The 20,420-nt window shown below is 39.9% G+C and overlaps 1 protein-coding gene across 1 annotated transcript; it reads left to right on the top strand.

Moving 5' to 3' along the window:
* Positions 1 to 3,205: 3,205 nt before the first annotated feature.
* Positions 3,206 to 19,056, top strand: LOC139620610 (plakophilin-1). Its single transcript, XM_071476326.1, has 15 exons — positions 3,206 to 3,697; positions 7,067 to 7,188; positions 10,973 to 11,158; positions 11,295 to 11,488; positions 11,590 to 11,731; positions 12,035 to 12,242; positions 12,842 to 13,010; positions 13,713 to 13,830; positions 15,335 to 15,502; positions 15,608 to 15,784; positions 16,113 to 16,266; positions 16,372 to 16,558; positions 17,509 to 17,593; positions 18,239 to 18,336; positions 18,477 to 19,056. Exons 1-14 carry the CDS (start codon positions 3,514 to 3,516, stop codon positions 18,299 to 18,301), a joined length of 2,157 nt encoding a protein of 718 aa, XP_071332427.1. The 5' UTR covers positions 3,206 to 3,513; the 3' UTR covers positions 18,302 to 18,336; positions 18,477 to 19,056.
* The last annotated feature ends 1,364 nt before the right edge of the window (positions 19,057 to 20,420 follow it).

Below are 20,420 nucleotides of genomic sequence, written 5' to 3'. Positions count from 1 at the left end.
CAGGCACTTGTGTGTTGACAACATTTAATACTGATGCATTGAAAAACATTTCACTCAATCAAGAAAAAATGTATAATGTATTAAAGTGTCATTTTTGAATCTTTACTGCGTAACTTTAGCACCAGTATCATAAAAATACCCAGCTCTAATCCGAATTCCTAAATCTCTAGCGAGACCCCACCTACAAGTTTTAGCACAGATATTGCAGTTCTCATTTGGCCTGCCAGGTGGTGCTGTCACCTCAACGTTACCACGATGTTTTAACAGGAGACATGATCAGTTGGGAGTTCAGTAATGCGTATCTAAAGCAATGGTTCTCAAACTCTTTCACATCAAAGACCCCTACAGTGACACAAATTGGACCACAGACCCCCAGTGAATAAGATTTTGTCCAAGGGTACCCTATCTGAAAAGAGTTTTGCTTTTATGTCAGCAGGGCTTTGAAACCCATGACCAAAATAGTCATACATTCTGTTAATGTGTTACCTATTGATGGAATTATAGTGAAAATAAAGTATTCCCCTTTTTGCTGGCCACCCCTGGAAACTCCCTCCCCCCAGGGGGACCCCTGGACCCCACTTTGACCCCTGGACCCCACTTTGACTGCACCAACTAATCAGTGTGCCTCTTCACTTGTCACTCACTCTCACACACGTCTTCCTTCCAGTTACATAACATTATACGTTTTACGTTTACATAACACCCAGGTGTTTGCTAAGATCTTGGTGTGCGCTTGTAAAATTGAACAGTGTCATTAATGTTATCAAAGAAAAGTCCAGGGCAAGTGGACTTGGTTGAATATACTAAAAGGCATTTCATCTTGTCCAAGAAGCTTCCTATGTTATGATCTCTTAATGTTGATTAAGTTAAGTGCACACAATCACATCTATGTTAGTATGAAATATTCATATTGTGTGCTTGGTGATTTGCCAATGAGAAAGATATACAGTAAGCTTTCATACAATATGTTCACCATTCAAGGATGGATTGCATGGAAAAGTTACTTATTAGAAAAGTGACGGACAAATGATACTGACTACATACTATACATACCATTACTGCGCTACTTCTTTAGGGCAGAGGTTGACATTTATCAGCAGCAAAGCTTCTGTTATCTCATCAATCCCGACCACGTCAAATGCATTTTGACACAAGCTTAATATCCAGTTGCATACCTCCTCTTTAAGCCTGTAAGATCAAATTTTTTCAGGATCTTTCAGAATCATGCAATTTGCAACATATTACATATACCATGTGTTGGCAACCTTACAAGCTGTACACAGCAAGGTTTAAGTGATAAGATTTGTAAGACTTCACACACATTCTGGCAGTAGTCCAGCAGTCCATGTTGTCTGTATACAAGCTACAAAGCGGCGATGACAAGTGACCTTGTGCTTGGATTTTGAGCTACTTTGAGCTCATTTGTTCTTATTGTAAATGAAAACTTGTCCTCCCCAGCCACACAAGCATTACCTATACCTGCAATATTACCTATACCTGCAGGAAATTGGGCAAAGATTTAGAGTGGCACTTGGCTTTATACAGATGTTCTCATTGTAACTTTGTCAAGGTTATTAACAACCTGTTCACTTCCAGTATTCCTCTCTCTCTCTGACACACACTCTCTGTTTACCGGCATTAGTCAGAGTTTTATCTGTCTGTGACGCCTCCACTTACCAATGCCATGTTGCCAAAACTGCAAGTGGTGAACAGTGACACACACTAAGCCCTCAGGCAGGGTGTGGTACTTAATCCTGAACACAAGGATATAGCTAACAGGTTGCTCGTGGCTGTATCTCACCTTAAATCAGTAAACTTCAGTCATGGCTCATTCTGACCAGTCAGTCGATCTAATCAAACAATACATCCCTGTCCTTAACCCAAAATCTTACCTGCTTGGATGGATTTACACTATCAGTATATCAAACAAATCTCTGACTCATCGCTCTCTCCTTCTCTCTCTCTCTCTCTCTCTCTCGCAGATAAAAACACTGGTAGGAATACACCATTAGAGGCTGAGTTTATCTGCACCCACTTTGACATACTGTACATTATCATAGACACACACACACACACACACACACATACACGTACACACATTATTATTATATATTATATATATTATTACAGCTACATTACTCAAAGGACGTGTATTTATTAGCTTGGCAGAGTTGAAGTGAAGGGTGTGGTGGGAAAATGTCACCTGAAGAAACTTAGCCAAAACAATCCGGTTATGCAGAGACCATGCGCTCATATTATCTTCTTTTCTTCCCTTCTCTTTTTCTTTCATCTAACTCATCTCTTTCCCTCTCTTTCTGATTCCTCACCTTTTCTTAGCTCTCTTTGCAGGTTGTCTGATGCTCGCTCATGCCCTGACCTGTCTCTCCTCAACAATGAATCAGATCATACAATGTCAGCCAAACCAAAACCTAGATTAAAAATAAACAAAAACCCTAAATGTTTGAGATTTATAAATATGTACATAGGTGCTAATGTGGGTTAATGATCTATAATGCATACAGATGCATTTGTGTGCTTCTTTTTTTTTTTTTTTTGCATAATTTTTTGTGATTAGTTATTTTTTTTCATATAGCAAAATCAATACAATATAAATCATTAAAAAGTTACAAAAAATAATAAAAAGTAACACTTTTTTGATGACGTAACTTTCTTATAACTCAAAATGTATCCCTGATAAGGCATAATACACCTATAAAGTCCTTATTAAGTATTTAATAAAGAGTAATTTGTGAAATCTGTAAATTCTGTATGCCTTTTTAGAGAGTGGTAGCCAGCTTTTGAATGCTGTAGCTGGTCGGCTAACTTTTGTCACATACACTGTTGGGTATTTTTCCTTCTTATTTATTTCATTTTATTTTAGAAGCTCATGTTTTCTATGTAAAATATTCACCTGAGGAAAAAAAAAAACCCAACAACAACTAGTAACTGTATTAAATCAATGTACTTGAGTAACCTAAATGTATTTGGTTCCACTCTGTTAGTTTATACATTGTCATAGTCCTCACATTGTACGTGCCTATTGTCATTGTCTACCTAAGCTGCGCAGTCTGTATAGTGACAAGTAGGAGATCGACAAAAAGAAAAAGATTACGACACAACAGTGAACGCTACTTGCTCCGTTGCACCACAATCTGCGCGTAAATTACGCAGCGCACGTAGCTTCAACGGCCCCTCCCTCCGCTCCACACCTGCCTGTGAACCCTCCAGGTCCCCACCCTCGGCGGGGCGCGGTTCCGTGGGGTGGAGCCGCCGCCGCAGCCGCTGCTGCTGCTGCTGCTGCTGTGGGAACTTTAAGCCTCTCCACACACTCGGCACATCCGCTGCTGCGTTCAGTCCAGCTGCGCTTCTTCTTCTCCTTCTCCTCCTCCTCCTCTCGGTCTCTACTTTGTTTTTGTTTGTTTTATTGTTTTTGGTGGTTTTTTTTTTTTTTTTTTCTTTCTCTCTTTTGAGAGCGGGGTGACAGCTGGTTCAGGCCGAGCCGCTCACAGGAAGATGATGGCGCCGGAGCCGCTGAGATCCGCGATGGCCGCCAGGTGCGCGGAGGACACGTCGCTCGCGCTGCCCTCCGACGACAGGCTGCGCTCGGGCCAGCGGCGCGTGCTGGACCAGGTGCACACCATCAAGAGAGGGAGGTCAAGGGCCGGGAGGAGCGACCCGGTGTCCCCGTCGCCGACAAGTACGCACTCTCACATCTTCATATTGGTTTAAGCTGCTGAGACTCCGAGCGTGTGTGATGCTGTTATGTAACTAGCGTTTTCCTGTAAAACTACCGGGAGTAACCGAACTGACCCGGAGTTGGTGGTTGCATCCTCCAAACAGATTGCTGTTTTTTTTTTTTTCTTTGTTTGTTTTTTTTGTTGTTTTTGGTTTTTTTTTTTTTTTTGTGCTGCGTTTTTCTGACCAACTAATCAGGGAGAATAACCAGAGCTCAGCAGGATTTCTTTTCTAGGAGAAAAAGTGGGCATACACATTGCTGTTTCGAGTCTGTGCTTGTTCAGGGGAAGGAAGTGACCGAGGGACAGGTGGGGAGTTGTGTATTGATTTATTTAGTATGACAGAAGTCAGAAGTGCACAGGCCGTGTAACCGGTGTGAAATGTCATCTCTGGCTGCACCTCCTGTTGCGATGAGCTGCAGTGCATGGTGTTTATATGGCCACAAGGAAAAATATCATTAGCCTTTGTTACTATAGTAATTTGCAAAGTAGGCTGTCTGTGTGGTGTTTTAGTGACACGGTCACTGTTTGAAGTGGTTGTGAAATTTATGGCACACATGATAAGGACGCCTCCATTAAATTTAAAGTCCGTATGAGAGGCATAAACAAATACTTAAATTTAACCTGAAGTAAATAAATACTTTATCATGTCTGCTCAACAAAATGAATAGCTTCAAAATGAACTCTTCACAATGAAAACTGAAACTGGTTTGTCCCTTTGTGTCCTTATTTGTAAATCTGTCTTGTCAACATTTAAGACACACTAATTGCTCTAAAGTAAAACATTAGGCTTCTAAAAGTAAGCTTAGGATCTGGCTGGGAATTCTATGCTCAGGGCAAATATCAAGGAAACACAAAGCAGTAAACAAACACTGAATAATAAGCAAAACAGCCACACACCCCTCAGGTTATCCAGCTACTCTAAGCTTTAATACTGGGGCAAAAACATGAACATTATTCAGCATTTATGTGACTGCTCAACTGGCTGTTTTACTTACAGTGTTGTAGCTACAAAGATGATAAATTCAGACATTAGCTGGACGCCAACTCATGTCGCAACTGTGGATTTTTCTGTTAACAGCCATGTTCTCTTCTGTCACAGTCTAATGAGCAGGTCAAGCACGTTACAAAAAGGCATATTTTCTCACTCATCTCGAGTGCTATCAAGCCAAGCACACAGTTTTGGTTTTATGTGCAGAGGTTATGAGATGTCGCCCTCTCACATTTCTGCTGCTACCCCCAACACAATGCAGGCGAATGGATTTTTGTGTGTGCAGCTCAAAGAGTTGAAGGTAGAGGGGAAAAAAATCATTATGCACAGATGGGTGCGGGCATGGTCAAAAATCCATCTAGTAGACCTACAAGAAGAGTTTGCTCATCCAAATCAATCAGAATGCTCTTTTAGCTTTATTCAGTTTCTATTTAGCACAAGGGATTGAAACGTACAGATGATTCAACTTTGCCTTCTTCAGTGTGCAATATAGAGGAAACTGCTTTCTACCACAGAGATCGTCTCTATGAAAACTGCCCACAGCGAGGTCTGTTGATTATCCTGAGACGCCGTTTCTTGGAAGACATGTTGCTGTTGAGTTTCAACCTCTGCTGTAATTGGAGTGGCAGCAGCAGATTCAGATGCAGATATCTGAAAATCTCAGCGTATAAAATGAAAACAATCTGTTTGGCATGACATAAGGGTAAGAGAAAAAAAAGTGAGCTTTTTTAATGCTGTATGTGAACTTAGCTTTTAAGGTCTCTTTGGGAGGCTTCTTCCTTCCCTGCGCAGAGTTCACATATGTTGATGTGATGATTAAGCCATAGTTTTGACTGCAGTAATCCTGTAATGGTGAAGTGTCAACCTTACACTTGGCACAAAATGGCAGTGAGCCTCACATTCACATGAATCATCCAACAAGACAGACGGGCACATGTGCTAAAACATGCTCCCAGGCAAACGGTGGATTTTCCTATGCATACACACGTGACTGACATGATGTCATGTCTCTTTGTGACCGATTTAAGGATTAGGAGACATGTATATTGATTTTAAAGCCTGTAATATGTGTGTAAAGGTCTTCTAAGCTGTCCTCTAAACAAAATAGTTACAGAGCAAAATGATTACCTGTCAATCGCTTTACAACTAAACGATGTTAGCCACTAAAAGCTCAAATTACCAACCAACTCAATCATTGATGTTTAATCTGGCAATGAACATAAAGTGATAAATCAGTCCATCAGTAAATGGATCCAATTAAACTGTATTAACAAATAAAAACACTCATGACACTACTAGATTAAGGTTCATCCTTCGACTTAGCAGGTTGACCAACACTTTGTTTTGCCAAAACTAGGCAACCAAATTAAAAGTATAGTATTGGCAAATTGAACCAAACTGTTAATCAAATTGCAAATTGAACATAATAAAAAAAAATGTAAATGTGAATTTGGCTTGTTATTTCCATTTTTTAAAATGTAGTGTCATTGATTTCCATATTTTTAATTTATGTGTTGAATATTTGAAATTAATCTAATACAATTCATGAAGTTGGTTTTGTATCTATTTTAAATTGGATTTCAATCAATCAATCAATCAATCAATCAGACTTAAGTTGTCTAGCAGTTTCTATACACACATATAACAAAAGCGCTTTACAGACTAAAAGCAATAAAAACAGTGACTGAGGAAACGCAATCATGAATCGTGTAAATTTGCAATGAAGAAACACCAAAGACAGGAAAACAAAGATGAAAGATAAAAGAAAGATAAAGGAAGAATAATAAAATACTAAACCAGAGATGTAAACCAGAAATAAAGGGTAGGATTTTAAAAAGAAAACAAACCTGAAGATAAAATAAAGATAAAATAATAAAATGTCTTTGTCCAACATAACAAAGACAGGGAAGCAGGCTACTTATCCAACGACACACACCTGACTCAGTCTGATACCTCTGGCCTGTGGGCCTACCTGTGGGTTGGGTGGTGCATTTTCTAAATGTAATAAAGTTTAAAACATTTGTAAAGGGCACATTAAACAGTGCTGCAAGTCTCTGGGAAGCAGAAATCACCATGCATGTGGACGGATATTTTACATAAATAATAGCATACGCACAAAACAGATTGTTACAACTTACAGAATATCAGGGATAGAAACCTGATGCCCACATGAGGACACCACACATCTCCATGTTGTCTTGCCAGCTTTATGCTCCCTGTAGATTTTATCTTAGTTTTTTATTCTCAGTTTTTTTCTGTCTGCATGCCTGTCTTGCATTTTGCCTCTCTCTGTGCCTCTGTTGTTCATTTTCAGTTTTTCTCACGACTTCTCTTTTAACAGGCCCGATGCCGCAGACTTTGACAACATACAGCGAGTTTGGATCGTTCAAGTTTTCTCCATCCAATGCTAACAGCACCTTCAGCCGCAGCAACTCCGCTATATCATCAGGCTACAACAAAACGGTAATTGTTTGTCTCTTGTAACAGCACCATTTGTTACTTTAGAGATAATCAGAGCACAGATCCTTCTCCCTTTCACAGACTCTGCGTTAAGGGACCAAATGTTATTTTCCATAATCACAGATTCTTTACATTACTGCTTTAGCCATCTGTTTCGGTCATTTTTGTTGTCTGTGTTGTGTGGTAATGCAGATTAAGCTTTTTGAATGAAACTGACAATTGAATTACCATGCAAAGATAACACAAGTCATACAACAATAAAATAATGAAAATCATTTTTGTTTAATGCATACAAAGACCGAAGTGTAAAAATGACAAGTTGTGGTTTTACAAGGAGTTATGTGCAGGGCCATTTGGGTTAAGAGGTGCTGATTTGCAGATTTTGTTACTTCTGGACAGAACCAGCCTAGTTGTTTTCCCCCTGTTTCCAGTCTTCATGCAAAGCTAAACTAACTGGCTTCTGGCTTCGGCTTCATAATGAATGGACATAGATGAGAGTGGTATCAATTTTCTCATCTAACTATTGGCAAGAAAGCAAAACCCAAACTGTGAAACGATCCTTTTAAGAAAATATAGAACACTGGCACATGCTTTAAAAAACAGTAAAGAGTAAGATTTTTTTTTTTAAATGGGCTAAATATGCAAAAATGCTGATATGGTCCTTTACAGATACACTCCCTGATTGTTAAGATGTCGGTGTCATTGTCAAATGGGAGGATTTGCTCAGGCATAGGGGATTTCAAGGGCGTAGGTTTGATTTTATCTTTGGTGGAGTTTCATGACACAGCCACAGTGATGCTCAAACCTATTTTTAAATCATCTAAAAAAAAAAAAAAAAAAACTGCTGATCAGGACTTTCAGAATAATATGATACCTCACATTAACAAACAAAAGCTAGACTAGCTGTGGCTAATTTAGTCTAACTCTGCTCTTGATCCACTTGTGAAAAAGGGGAAATATGGTTTTAAATAGTAAATATTTCTCCCACTAATTAAAAAAAAAAAGATACATATTTGGATTAATTACAGAGCATTCTTAATATCTGAGCTAAGCTGTTTATTACACTTCTAGCAGTTCTTCTTTAAAAAGAACCTGATGTGCTAATTGGCTTTGGCAGGCACTTTTGCCTCACAAGTTAGTTAACCACTGATAATTAAATATAACATCAACTGATGTATTTTTGGCCATTGAACTGAAGACGTTTTCAATTCTATGACATTCTGTGACAACTTCAGCGCCACCTTGACACTGGTATGGAGGTGTGCCAACTTTCCATAACCGTATCTGCACACATGGGTGATTTATGAAACGTTATACCGTAATCAATCTGGTTAAACTGTTGGTGTTGGCACATGGCTCTCCTGGCTCTTACAACTCATACCCTGAACCAGTAAGTTATTAATGTGTCCTCACATTTTATGATACTGTTTTGTCTTTCTCCTTGAAAATTAACATTTTCTCTGAATCAATTTTCAATCTGTTTGATTTAATTTAAGTGTTGCCTATGTGCATAGATGCAATTGTGGATTTTTTTTTGTGTGTGTGTGTGTGCGCGCGCGCGTGTGTGCGTGCATAGCAGTGTGTCTGTGCGAATGTAATGAGCAGTTAATGCAACATACTTTTGTATCTAGCAACCAGGTGTGTGTGATTTTCTCATTTTGGAAATGGACAGATATTGTTTTTGAGCGTCATCCTTAATTCCAGTCCTCTTACTATGAGTCAGGGTGAGTTCAACTCATTTGCAGCACTGAACTAATCCAAATTCCACAGAGGATTAATGTTGACTTCATCATTGTGTGTGTGTGTGTGTGTGTGTGTGTGTGTGTGTGTGTGCGTGCGCGTGCGTGCGTGCATATATATGTGTGCGCGAGTATGTAGCTCTGGGTAAGCCTGACCTGACCTATTGACAGTGAGTTGAGGAATGTCTAGGGCGTGTGGTGATGTGTTCTTGCTGATGAAGGTTCGCAATCATCACACACCACTGTATGCACATCTGTCACCTACTGTCCTCTGTAATGTTTGTGTTGATTCTGTCACCTTATCTAAATTCCACATGCAAAATGAATACTTGGGTTGCTCGGTAAAAGATGCACTGCAGAGCTAGTGACCACAAATCACCCACTTCGGTTTCAGTTTAGAGGCACTTCATGGACTTTGTTATGTAATTTTAATCTAGTGGCATCAGAAGATTTATGCTTGCTCGTGTAGACTTGAAGTTCTGTATATAATTCTGCATATAATAAATAATAGTTTATTTGACCAATAAAGGAGCAGCGCCACATCATTTAAAATAAGAACCCAATGTCAGAAATGCAAACCAAACTGCAAGCAATCAAATCATATTTTGCAGTGCTGCAGTTTTGAGTCGCTAACATGCTGCTTGATACTTGATCATAAATTACTTTGTGTTTCATTATCTAGACAAAAAAGTTCCATATTTGATGGGTTGATGATCTTTGCACATGTATTAAAGATCACAGTGGCTCAGTCTGTCTGTACCCAAATGAAGGGAACATGGTGCACTTTTAGAGTAAATATGCTGTCAGTTCTTATCAGGCATGTTGTTGACAGATCTCTCCTCCATCATTCTTTTGCTGCAGGGTAACAGGGCTCACGTATGGTTGGTAACTGAGCAACCAGTCCAGTTTGAAGAGAGAGCTGGTACACAAAGGGAGAGGATGGGGTTAGTTTAAAAAAAAAACAAAACACTGTGTGTATGTGTGTAACCTACTTAGCTGATATACCTTCCTTATAAATTCCACAAATCAAAATGTCAACATGGCAGCTGTGGTGATTAACTGTGAGAAAATTCTTGTAACTTCATAAGCTTTGATGTTTGGAGAGGAGAAAGGGAATGTTATCGCTTTCATTGTCTCACTGGCACACACCTCTTTACTTAACTTTCAATGTGCTCAAAGACCAGTGAGAATCTTTTTCTCATCCAGAAACGTCACATTTCACTGTAATTTTTCAAACAAACCAATAGGAGACCAAGGTTTAATTGTAAGAATGACTGATCATTAAAGCAGTGGCGAGACATGTTCTGTCATTTTGCTTAAGCTATGCCAAGTTTCTTCCTTGGTTATTGTGTGACAAAGCTTGAATAGTGTGTTGTGTATACACACACACACACACACACACACACACACATAAAGCCAAAAAAGCAATGTAAAGTGATATAATTACAATCCGTAATTACAGGAGATTAAGTTGTTTATTGGCATCAGGATTGTGAACGTTAGCGGGTGCTGTGTCTGACTTGTACGCACAAAGCTCTTCTGTGAGAAACTGCTCAACTGCGCCAGTGGTCTTATAATGCACAAGGCTTGAGTTAGTCTCCAGTGACAGATATTACGTTACCTTGGTTTGTGTGATTGTTTGGGGCATTCTGCTGCTCTCAGCATGAAGTGAGAAGGAAGGAAGGAAGGAAAAAAGGGCTTTGCAGGCTTTGTGTCAGGTCAAATTCCTCTGTCTTGGTTAACAGGGTGATGTCTTTGAAAACTGCTCTTGTAGAAAGTGGATAACCTACTTTCCTTTTTTCCCGACCTGGACTGTTGCTGCAAAGAAGCCTTAAGGTTACACAGTGTTTTAGCAGATAGGCTATAGCTAAGATATACTTTTCCACGACCGGCTGGTGTGGACTTCTTACAGTGTGTCGTGTGTATTTTTCAAACTAACCTGGATAAAGTGCTAAAGTATGTAGGTCCTAAAGTTTTAAAACCGATCGTCCGTGGATGAAATGTTTTATGTAAGTAAATCTCATGTGAGACACATTTTTTCTTTTTAGATAAACACTCAGAAGATTCGCACTCTGTCCACTAGAACCATGGGAGCAAAACATTTCAGCACGTCAGGCACATGGGATCAGCAAATCCAAGATTCCACCTGGCCCCCCAGTCCCAATAGGCTGAAACCCAGTCGCAGCGACCCTGCCTTGGCTCCTCCGTTTTCTACTGCCCCTGCACCTGCTATGGTGATCATTTATTCTTATTCTCTCAACCTGCAATGCCACGGAAGTACCTAAACATGTTGTGCAAAATGTGTGTAAACATCAAAACTGCAAGTACCCCACAGAACCAAATTAGCATTGTAAAATGCTCTTTATTTAGAGAGCCAAGGGGCAGGTATCCCAGAGCCAGCACACCATCCAGACTCGACTCAATAGACACAGCACCTATTCCATGACCAACGGCACTCAGATGACCAACAGCCAGACTCGCATCCTCCAGTCGCCCTCTGCCCAGTCCCAAACTGAGGGCAAGATGGGTACCATCAAAACATCTAAGATGCTACAGCAAACAGCGTGAGTTTACCTGCCTTTCAAATGTCTCTGGTTGTCTTTTTAATATATCAGAAATGATTTCCGACACTGAATTAAGTTCATGCTGATCTCTACTTCTCCAGGGTGGACAGTGGGATTAACATGGCAGACGTGACCCTAAAGGATGCCGTAGAGTACCTGTCTCACCCTGATGAGAATTTCCAGCAGTTTGGAGCCACCTTTATCCAACACACCACCTACAGTGAGGAGCGTGCGAAACAGGAGGTCTGAGCACTCGTACATACATTTACTGTTATTGCTTATAGTCCAGACACGCCCTCCAAACAAGCAGACACTGCTGTGCAGTTTTCACATCACACGTGTGTGAGGATTGTCTTGTACTGTACATATACAAGCAGGAGAGCGCTCTCTGAAGACCTTTGTGTAACCTGCCTTGAGGGAAAGGGAGGAGAGAGCATTTATCATCACACTTGGTTGATAGTTCTGTTTGTAATTTACAGTGTTGTGAATGTAATGCCACGCCTGAAAGGTTTACTCACCCGTTTCCTCCACATTCTGTGTCGCAAGGTTTTCCAACTAGAAGGTATCCCCTCACTGGTGACCCTGCTGCGGAGCCCCAACCCTGCAGTGAACCAGGCTGCTGCTGGGGCTCTGAGGAACCTGGTGTTTAAGCACCAGAACAACAAGCTGGAGGTTCAACACTGTGGTGGTATAGCTAAGGCCCTGCAGCTGCTGAAGGAGACCGATTCTACTGAGACTCAGAAACAAATCACAGGTAGAACATTATATAAGACAGGTCATGAATATTAGGTGAAAGTGGGACATGGTGGAGTTTTAATCCTGGGTGAAAACATAAACATTTTACATTTTACCCACATTTACCTGTTCATCAATCAAGTCCTATATACTTGCAAAAGAGAAAAATAAAATGAAGAAAAAAGAAAATAATAAAGAGAAGGAGGTTGTTAAAATAAGCAATATTATTAGTTTTCAAAAAAGAGAATTGGCCATGTGGAAGGAATAAATCAAGTAGTAATAGTAGTGATACATTAAATACAGTCAGACAATATCACAGGAGGCTTAAGAGAACATTCAAAAATGGGGGTTGAAGTAAACCACTTATGTAAAGGTTAAAAAAAAACAAGCACTAATATTCTTCCCTATTGTACCATATCCATAATCATGTGCCGTAACCATTGTGAGCAGTATTTCATACAGTTATCAAAGAAAAAGTAATTTCATATTAGTTCTTCAACCATCCATTTCTTAGTCCACAAGATGTTTTTAGGAATATAATGGATGAAATGACTCAAAAATGTCCAGTAGGATTTTTTTTTCAATTGCTCGTACTTTAATTCTTCTTGCAATGTGTAGGCCTGCTGTGGAACCTGTCCTCCAGCGATGAGCTGAAGGAGGAACTCTCAATGACAGCGCTGCCCGCTCTGACTGAGAATGTGGTGGTGCCATTCAACGGCTGGTCAGACAACAGCACCAACAATAACATACACCCTGATGTCTTCTACAACGCCACAGGGTGTCTGAGGTGAGAACATTTCATTAGGATCAGTTGTGCCAGTCTGTACCTTATATGGGTGATTATCAAGGCCCACAATCTATACTGAAAATCCCCAATACATTGGAAAAGTATTCAACAACTATTTGCATAATCAATTAATAATTTTAAACATTCTTCTCCCGTGTGAGGTTTTGCTTCTTTTCTCTGTTTTACACTACTGTAGATTTAATATCTTCATGGTTTTAAAACAAGACAAAACAAGACATTTGAAGACATCACCAGGGACACTGAAGGACGTTTCAATAGTTTTACAGATGAAATGATTAATGATGAATCAAATAATTGGAAGATTAATCAATAATGAAAGTGTGGTAAAAAAGGAAGATTATGAAAAAGGCATTGGTACCTCTCAGTACAGTGAGCAGCTCGTTTGTCTGATGTCTGCCTCCTTTAAAAGTCTTAATTTCTGTCCTATACACTTCCACATGCATGCAATACACAAATAATATTAATGTGTACTAAATTAAAGGTACAATTGCAACTACTAAATACTGGCAATATAAAATCATGCTTTTTTCCACACACACACGTTGCCTGATCAAGTTTGCTTACAGGGTGTGACAGTGCAAGTTACCTGTCGAGGCACATGCAGTCCTGTGTCTCATATTGTGTTCTAGTCATGCTAGTGTTCCCATGCAAACTTAAATGACAACCGGATGATGTTTATAGGAACCTGAGCTGCTCCAAAGAGAGGGAGAGGAATGCAATGAGAGACTGCAGTGGCCTCATCGACTCCCTCATGAGTTACATCCAGTCCTGTGTGGCAGAGGAAAACCCTGATGACAAGGTACACCTCTGAGTCCAGTAACTGAGTTAATTTTCTGTTGTTGTCTATTTTACTTCCTCCACTATCATCTATACCACCTTCATCATCATCATCATTATCATTAAAACTAGTAATTGAGTCAGTAAGTCTTTGTGTACAGGAAATTTAATGACCTTGTACTTAACAACATTGTGACAGGTATTTTTCACTCCTTTTAGATATTTTAAAGAACTATTCATCTGTTAATAGAGAAAACAATCACTGGTTGCACAGAGAGGAGTTGGCATTAATTGCAGTGTTCATAGAGACACTTGAAGTTTAAACATCATTATTGAATTGTTTTTTTGTTTATTAGGCCACACACTGGGTTCCTGGCTTGTTGTTTTTGTCCACATTGTCCCTCTATCAATGACTTGTGGATGTGTGAGAACAGCTGTGGTTGGATTCATGCATGCTGACTATATACTAGTTTACTCATAGTTCCTGTAGTACATATCTCATGTGTCTCAAACAGAATGTCTTAAGTCAAGATGCTGAAGCACATGTACACACACATACAGTACAAATACACATACATACATACCCACTTGAATGCACAGTGACATGCTGCCACATCCATAAACTCACTATACATGGATAAGCAGGTAAATACTGCAGGCGGAGGCAGCATATGTACGTAGTTAGTGTGCTTAGATGTGTAACACCTCATTTGTGGAAGTTTTGGGTGTGGATCTGCACTTAATCCCATGTCTGGGCTGGTGCTGTTTACAGAGGCTTCTTTTAATGACGTAGTAGAGTATGACTGGTGAGGTATGGCTTCATGTTGTCTTTGTGGGAGACAGAGAGAGAATGTATTTTGTTTCATTTTTCTCAGCTCTGTTAAGGCGAGACGTTAGCTTCTTGTAGTGAACTCCAGCTGGAATCCCTGTTGCAATGGAAGAGGACAGTTGCTGCCCTGAGCTTGTTGATGCTAAAATGGTTTTAGTAACATTTGTTGTATACGTGAAGCTTTCATCCTTTTATTGTTATTCACTGGGATTTTGATTAAGGATCATTTACCCCAATCACTGAACCTTAATTAAATTCATTTATTTTCCTGTTAAATAAACACACTAGCTGACCTCGTTGGCTGTTTGCCTAATAGATTAGATCTATGAAAGGGAAATTCCAGTATGTGTTAACTTGGGTTTTATTCTAAATTACTTTTGTCCATTGGTGTGATAAGATTTTACTGTCTCTATTGTAGAGATTTGGGACACACAAGGTTTGTATTTTTTTGTCTTGTCCATCACAACAATGGTAGACAATGAGAAGTGAGTTGTGTGTCATTTTATTTTTTCAAATGACAAACAAGCAAGAGCCATCTTTGTATTTGCAAATATCTCTCTTTGAACACAGTAGCAAATGTGCATAAATGTGGCAGGTAAGTCAGAAACTAAATCTTCTGTGCTGTGGAGTTATTGGTGAAAATGCTGATGCGAAGGTTAACAGAGTAGTTAATGACTGCTCCCGTCATCTCCTCTAGTCTGTGGAGAACTGTGCATGCATCCTCCACAACTTGACCTACAAGTTGGAGTCGGAGGCCCCTGAGTGCTTCAGCAACTACAACCTTCAGACAGAGGGCGAGTCTGGAGGTAGGAAAAGCCCCACTGTTGGATGCTTCAGCCCCAGGAGCAGCAAGGCTCAAAAGCAGGTGGGCATCAACCAGCAAACCTCCATCTGTGCCTGCTGGTTAAAAACTAGACAGGCCCTTTAATCCAAGCCCCACTTCCATTCTCCTGTCTTCCTCTATCCTCAGTTTTCATTTGATGTGAATCGGGCAGTGCTAGACGACAGTACCCCATCAGGTCAAAAGTGGTTGTGCCATCCCAAAGCTATGCAGACCTACCTGTCTCTGCTGGGCTCGTCCCAGAAGGACGCCACCCTGGAGGCCTGCTGTGGTGCCCTGCAGAATCTCACTGCCGGCAGAGGACTGGTGAGTGCCAAAATGGACATTCAGGATTATTTCAGATTGATTTAGGAGAGGAGAAAACAGAGACAGAGAGGTGGTAGGATAAATGACACAGCAGTGCTATTCACAAGATGAACGAACTGGTTTTGTGAGAAAAAGGGTGGAGGTTTGTCTCCATGGATTTAGAGGTAATTAAAGAAAAAAAGGGAAAGTGGGAGGCATGCATTTTCAGCTAATTACAATGTCAGCTGGAATGGATTTCACAATGCAGATATGGGATAAATATGGACATCTACAGCTAATGTCTTTTCCTCCCTCTGTCCCACTGTGTTTTGCTGTTCTTTTGTTTCAGGGGTCCTCAGTCATGAGCCAGATTCTGGTTCAGAAGTTGGGTGCTCTGATGCACATGCCCCCTCTCTTAAAGTCACCGAACTCTGGCCTGCAGAAGACTGCCATGTCCCTGCTGAATAACTTGTCTCGGACCAGCAGTGTGCAGACCTCCATGGGTAAGAAGAAGCATGAGATGTTGATAATGCCTGCCAGTTCTGTTGCAGGTGCATGAGTGTAGTTTTTGTCAACATGTACCTGACTTGCGATTTCCTTCTCTATAGCAAAGCAGATTCTGCCTGAGCTCACCAGCCTCATCTCCTCTGGCCCCAGGGAAATGGGAAAAAGCGATGACGCTATAGCGGCAGCTTGTAACACAGTACAGACCCTGATGATGGCGGACACTGAGGTCAGCAAGAAGGTCATTAGTAATGAACTGGTGACATCGCTGGCTGACCTCAGTGAGAATGGGTGAGTTCTTAGTTTTTCATCTCTGTGGGGGAGATTTGATTTTCAAATTTCAAATTTTTGACAAACTTAAATGCATTTCCCTGACTTATGGGAAACATTTGGGAACTGCCTCTAGTTTTGAAATGATCTATAAATAAACTTGCTTTGTCTCACTTGTCTCTGGTGGTATTTTTCCACACATAGTTTTGGGTTTTATCTGCCCATGTTTTGAGATCTCTCTGAGATTTTTCTCTCACAGCACGCAGCACTAACAAAAATAAACTCTTAATTACCAGCAGGGGCACCTCTTTGCAGAAACAATCTTCTTGTTACTCTGAATAAAGTCCCTGTCAATAGTTACAAGTGAATCTTTAAATATATATCTTTTCACTGCTGTGAACATTATAAACAAAATTACATTCACCTCCACTATGCGGAAATCTCAGAGACCCATCTCAAAACAGGATGAATAAAACCAAAACTATCTTTGTGGAAAGAGACCGCAGAAGATGTAAACAGCTTTTAAAAAAAGAAAAACAAATTCTGCATTCATCCCTTTTTACAGTGAACATAAATCAAACATTCTGATCTATCATCAGCACTGCAGCAACTACTGCAGTTTATTGTCAAAAGGTTGTTTTAACACAAACACAATCTCTCAATTCACTTCAGTGTTCAGTATCTAAAATAGCAGTAGTGCAGGTGATATCGTAAATGTTTTTCTTCTCAATTCTTTCTTGTTTGTGCACGGTTTGCCTTATTTTTTTCTATCTCTTCTTGTTTTCTTTTGGTCTTATCTTGTGCTGCTAACTTGTGCCCTTTCTTGGGTCTCTTTCTTTCCCATACTTTATAGAGAAGGTCTTGACCTCCTCCAGTTGGAAAGTGCCTTGAGATAACTTCTGTTGTGATTTGGCGCTATATAAATAAATGATTTGATTTGCTTCCTAATGTCCACTGTCCTTCTGTCCTAGGTCTTTCCCCAAAGGCAGCAAAGCAGCCGCACTGCTGCTCTACAACTTATGGAATGACAAGAATTTGCAAGGTGCTGCGAAAAAGGTAAATTAGACAGAGGTGTAATGCAAAACTTTGGTTGATCCATGAGTTCAATTCTGTGATGCAGACACTCCACAAACCTAACCAGGTTAAAGCCTAGCACATGCTAGTGGGAGGGCCCAGCTGAAATGGGTGGGTGTTTGTTATTACTCCTCTGGCTCACACAGTTACTTTCCCTTCCCTCCTGCCACACCCAAGAGTTCAGTGAATACAGGCACAGTCACACTGGAATCCCAGCAGACTGGTTTTCAGTTCTTGCTATCTATTATGGGAGGAGTAATATGTGGAAATTTGAAGAGAGATTAAGAAGAGGTCAAGACAGTGAGAGTCAGAGGTGGGAAGCGTGGAGGATAGACAAAATATATGAAACATTTCCTTGAAATGAATGAATGAGGAAGTGTGCTTATCATATGAGCAGCAGCAATAGCAATGCTTATAAATGTTATCAATTAAGAAGCAGAGCTGGCAGCAGAGGGAAAACACTGTTTCACACTGCCATAATTCACCCAAGGCTCCTCTAAGCTGCTGACGCAGTGCTTTTCCCCTTACAGTCATTGCGAGAGTGCGTTCATTGTATGTGTATGTTTGCGTGTGCTTGTATCTGTGTGATGCCTTTCACTGATTCCTTTTTAACTTGTTGCTCCACAGCTGGGTTTGGCCAAGTCACTTTTTGTCAATGAACACATCAAGTCAATGCAAATTTTCGATTGAGTGTGATGGACAAATGGCACCACGCAGCCTTAGAGGTAGGATATGTTTCAGGACGCTTGTAGCTGCATGTTTTCAGGAAGGCTCGGTGGGGCCGCTGTGAGCAGAATATGTATCAAAAGGATTAAAACGTTTTCTTTTGTCTTTTCTCTCTTCCTCTTTTCCTCCATATGCTCAGGTGTGTACTTGCAGATGGAAACCAACATGTCTAGACACTGCTGTGGCCACACCCTTGTACCAAGGAGAGTAAAATGCTTCATATACTGGCCTTCCTGAAAGATCCTATCAATTATGAGTCAATCATACCGATTATTGTATATACTATAAAAAAAAAAGAAAGCTTTTAATTTCATGAGTAATCCTGCGGTGTTGTATGTATTTAATTTGAAAATGTTTCTGTGTATATAAATGGGTGAGTGTGTTTGTGGTAGGTTAAGTGTGCATATGCTTAAACCTAGTTCTTTTACCCTGTGATCCACAATACACTAGACAATGTTATCAGTAGTGAAATGTTACTTAAAACATGCAGTCATTATTCAGATCAAATGTGTCTGTCTACAGTGGCTACACAATAAAATATCTTATTGTGGCCTTGAGGGGTGACTAACTGACAAGTAAAGTAATAAGAAAATATATGAAAAGGTAAAAAGACCAAAAAAAAAGTGTGCATCAGTGATGCTGTTGCTTTCAGATGAAATCATATCGTACACCCAAAGAGTGTGCTCTGTAGGTATTAAAAAAAAAAAAAAAAAAAAAAACATTTAAAAATCTGTTTTCTTGGTTCATAATGGGCTTCTTTTTAACTGTTTGCTTTTTTTAGTAGGTTGAATTTGGTTCAATATGTTGAATGTGCCGACAGTATGTAAAAGAATGAGCAACAGCTCAATTCAAGAAAGCTATAGCGCTTGGATTTGCAAGGTTTCCACACCAAAAAGTGCTGCATTTCTAATGTTTAATACAGTTTATTGGATTTTTTTGTGACTTCATTCTGCTGTCTGTTTCATTGAAAGTGAGATGGTGACTAGTAGTTAAATGGTTTGACACTTTGGGAAACACAGCACTAATTTGTTTACTTGCCTGGAGTTAGATGAGAACAACACTCTCAGTAAATATGAAACTACAGCCAGCAGCTGGTTAGCTTAGCTTAGTTTAGTGCAAAGACTGGAAACGGGGGAACAGCTAGCCTGGCTCTGTCCAAAGGCAACAAAATCTACCTACCAGCAACTGCAAAGCTCACTAACATGATATGTTTGTTTAATCCCTGCATAAACCAAAGTGTCAAAACAACACTTTTATTTTACAAGGGTTATAGGGCTGGGAAAAACCTTTTTTTTTACACTTTGTTTTTTCTGTGGCTTAAACAAACATTGTCCTTGGTCAGAGTCAGGCTAGCTGTTTTCCCACTTTTCCAGTCTTTTTACTTAGCTAAGCTTATGTTTATGGTAGCTTTCGATACAACATTTGGTATCGAGGCAAGACCTCAAATAAACTTATTTCCCAAACTGTTTCTTTATAGTGTAGTACTAAGTGCCTTGTTCTATTACATTTGTCATTAAGTTACCTTTTGATATTCACACATTCTGTTATGTATTGGGTTTTTTTCACTTGTTTCATATTGTTTTCTTGCATAAACTAAGGAATTGGAGACAGAGGGGATTGGAATATGATCCACACTGTGTAACAGCAGGTGCCCATTCAGTATGATCAGCTATGTATAGAAATTTGGAGCAATATACACCAAGAGTCAGCCCATGGAAAACCCTGGTTAGTCAAATTTGAAATTGTTCGACAGCTGACATACCCACACAGTCAGTGTTAGCTGCTGCTGCACACCGAGACTCTTTTAAGTGGCTTTTGATCTAATCCAACAGAACACCAAGGAGCTAATAAAGGTGCTTTGCCACCTTCTCAGATCTTTATGATATTTGTGTGCTGCCTCAGTTGAGAGGGACACATCCGATAGACTCGCAGTACAGAGTACTTGTACATTGCAGGGTTTCTGCTATCATAGCCAACTTCAGTCTTGTTTACTGAAATCAGTTTTTGAAATGTAGATACTTTTTTTAAAAAAAACCAGCATTGCCAATTATTAAAGCATCCTTCAAAGAGATTAGATAGTTGA

The sequence above is a fragment of the Trachinotus anak genome, unplaced genomic scaffold (genome assembly GCF_046630095.1).
Source record: "Trachinotus anak isolate AG129_WGS33_773 ecotype Australia unplaced genomic scaffold, CSIRO_AGI_Tana_v1 ptg000004l, whole genome shotgun sequence".
Classification (NCBI taxonomy): Eukaryota; Metazoa; Chordata; class Actinopteri; order Carangiformes; family Carangidae; genus Trachinotus; species Trachinotus anak.
The sequence above is the reverse complement of the archived record's forward strand: the minus strand, read 5'-3'. Positions and strand labels throughout refer to the sequence as shown.

Excerpts from the sequence above, each read along its gene's own strand:
- LOC139620610 (XM_071476326.1), top strand. The coding sequence starts at position 3,514 with ATGATGGCGCCGGAGCCGCTGAGATCCGCGATGGCCGCCAGGTGCGCG. Across the intron at positions 11,159-11,294 it reads CTGCCCCTGCACCTGCTATG|AGAGCCAAGGGGCAGGTATC; the intron begins GTGATCATTTAT and ends CTCTTTATTTAG. Across the intron at positions 16,559-17,508 it reads GCTGACCTCAGTGAGAATGG|GTCTTTCCCCAAAGGCAGCA; the intron begins GTGAGTTCTTAG and ends CTTCTGTCCTAG.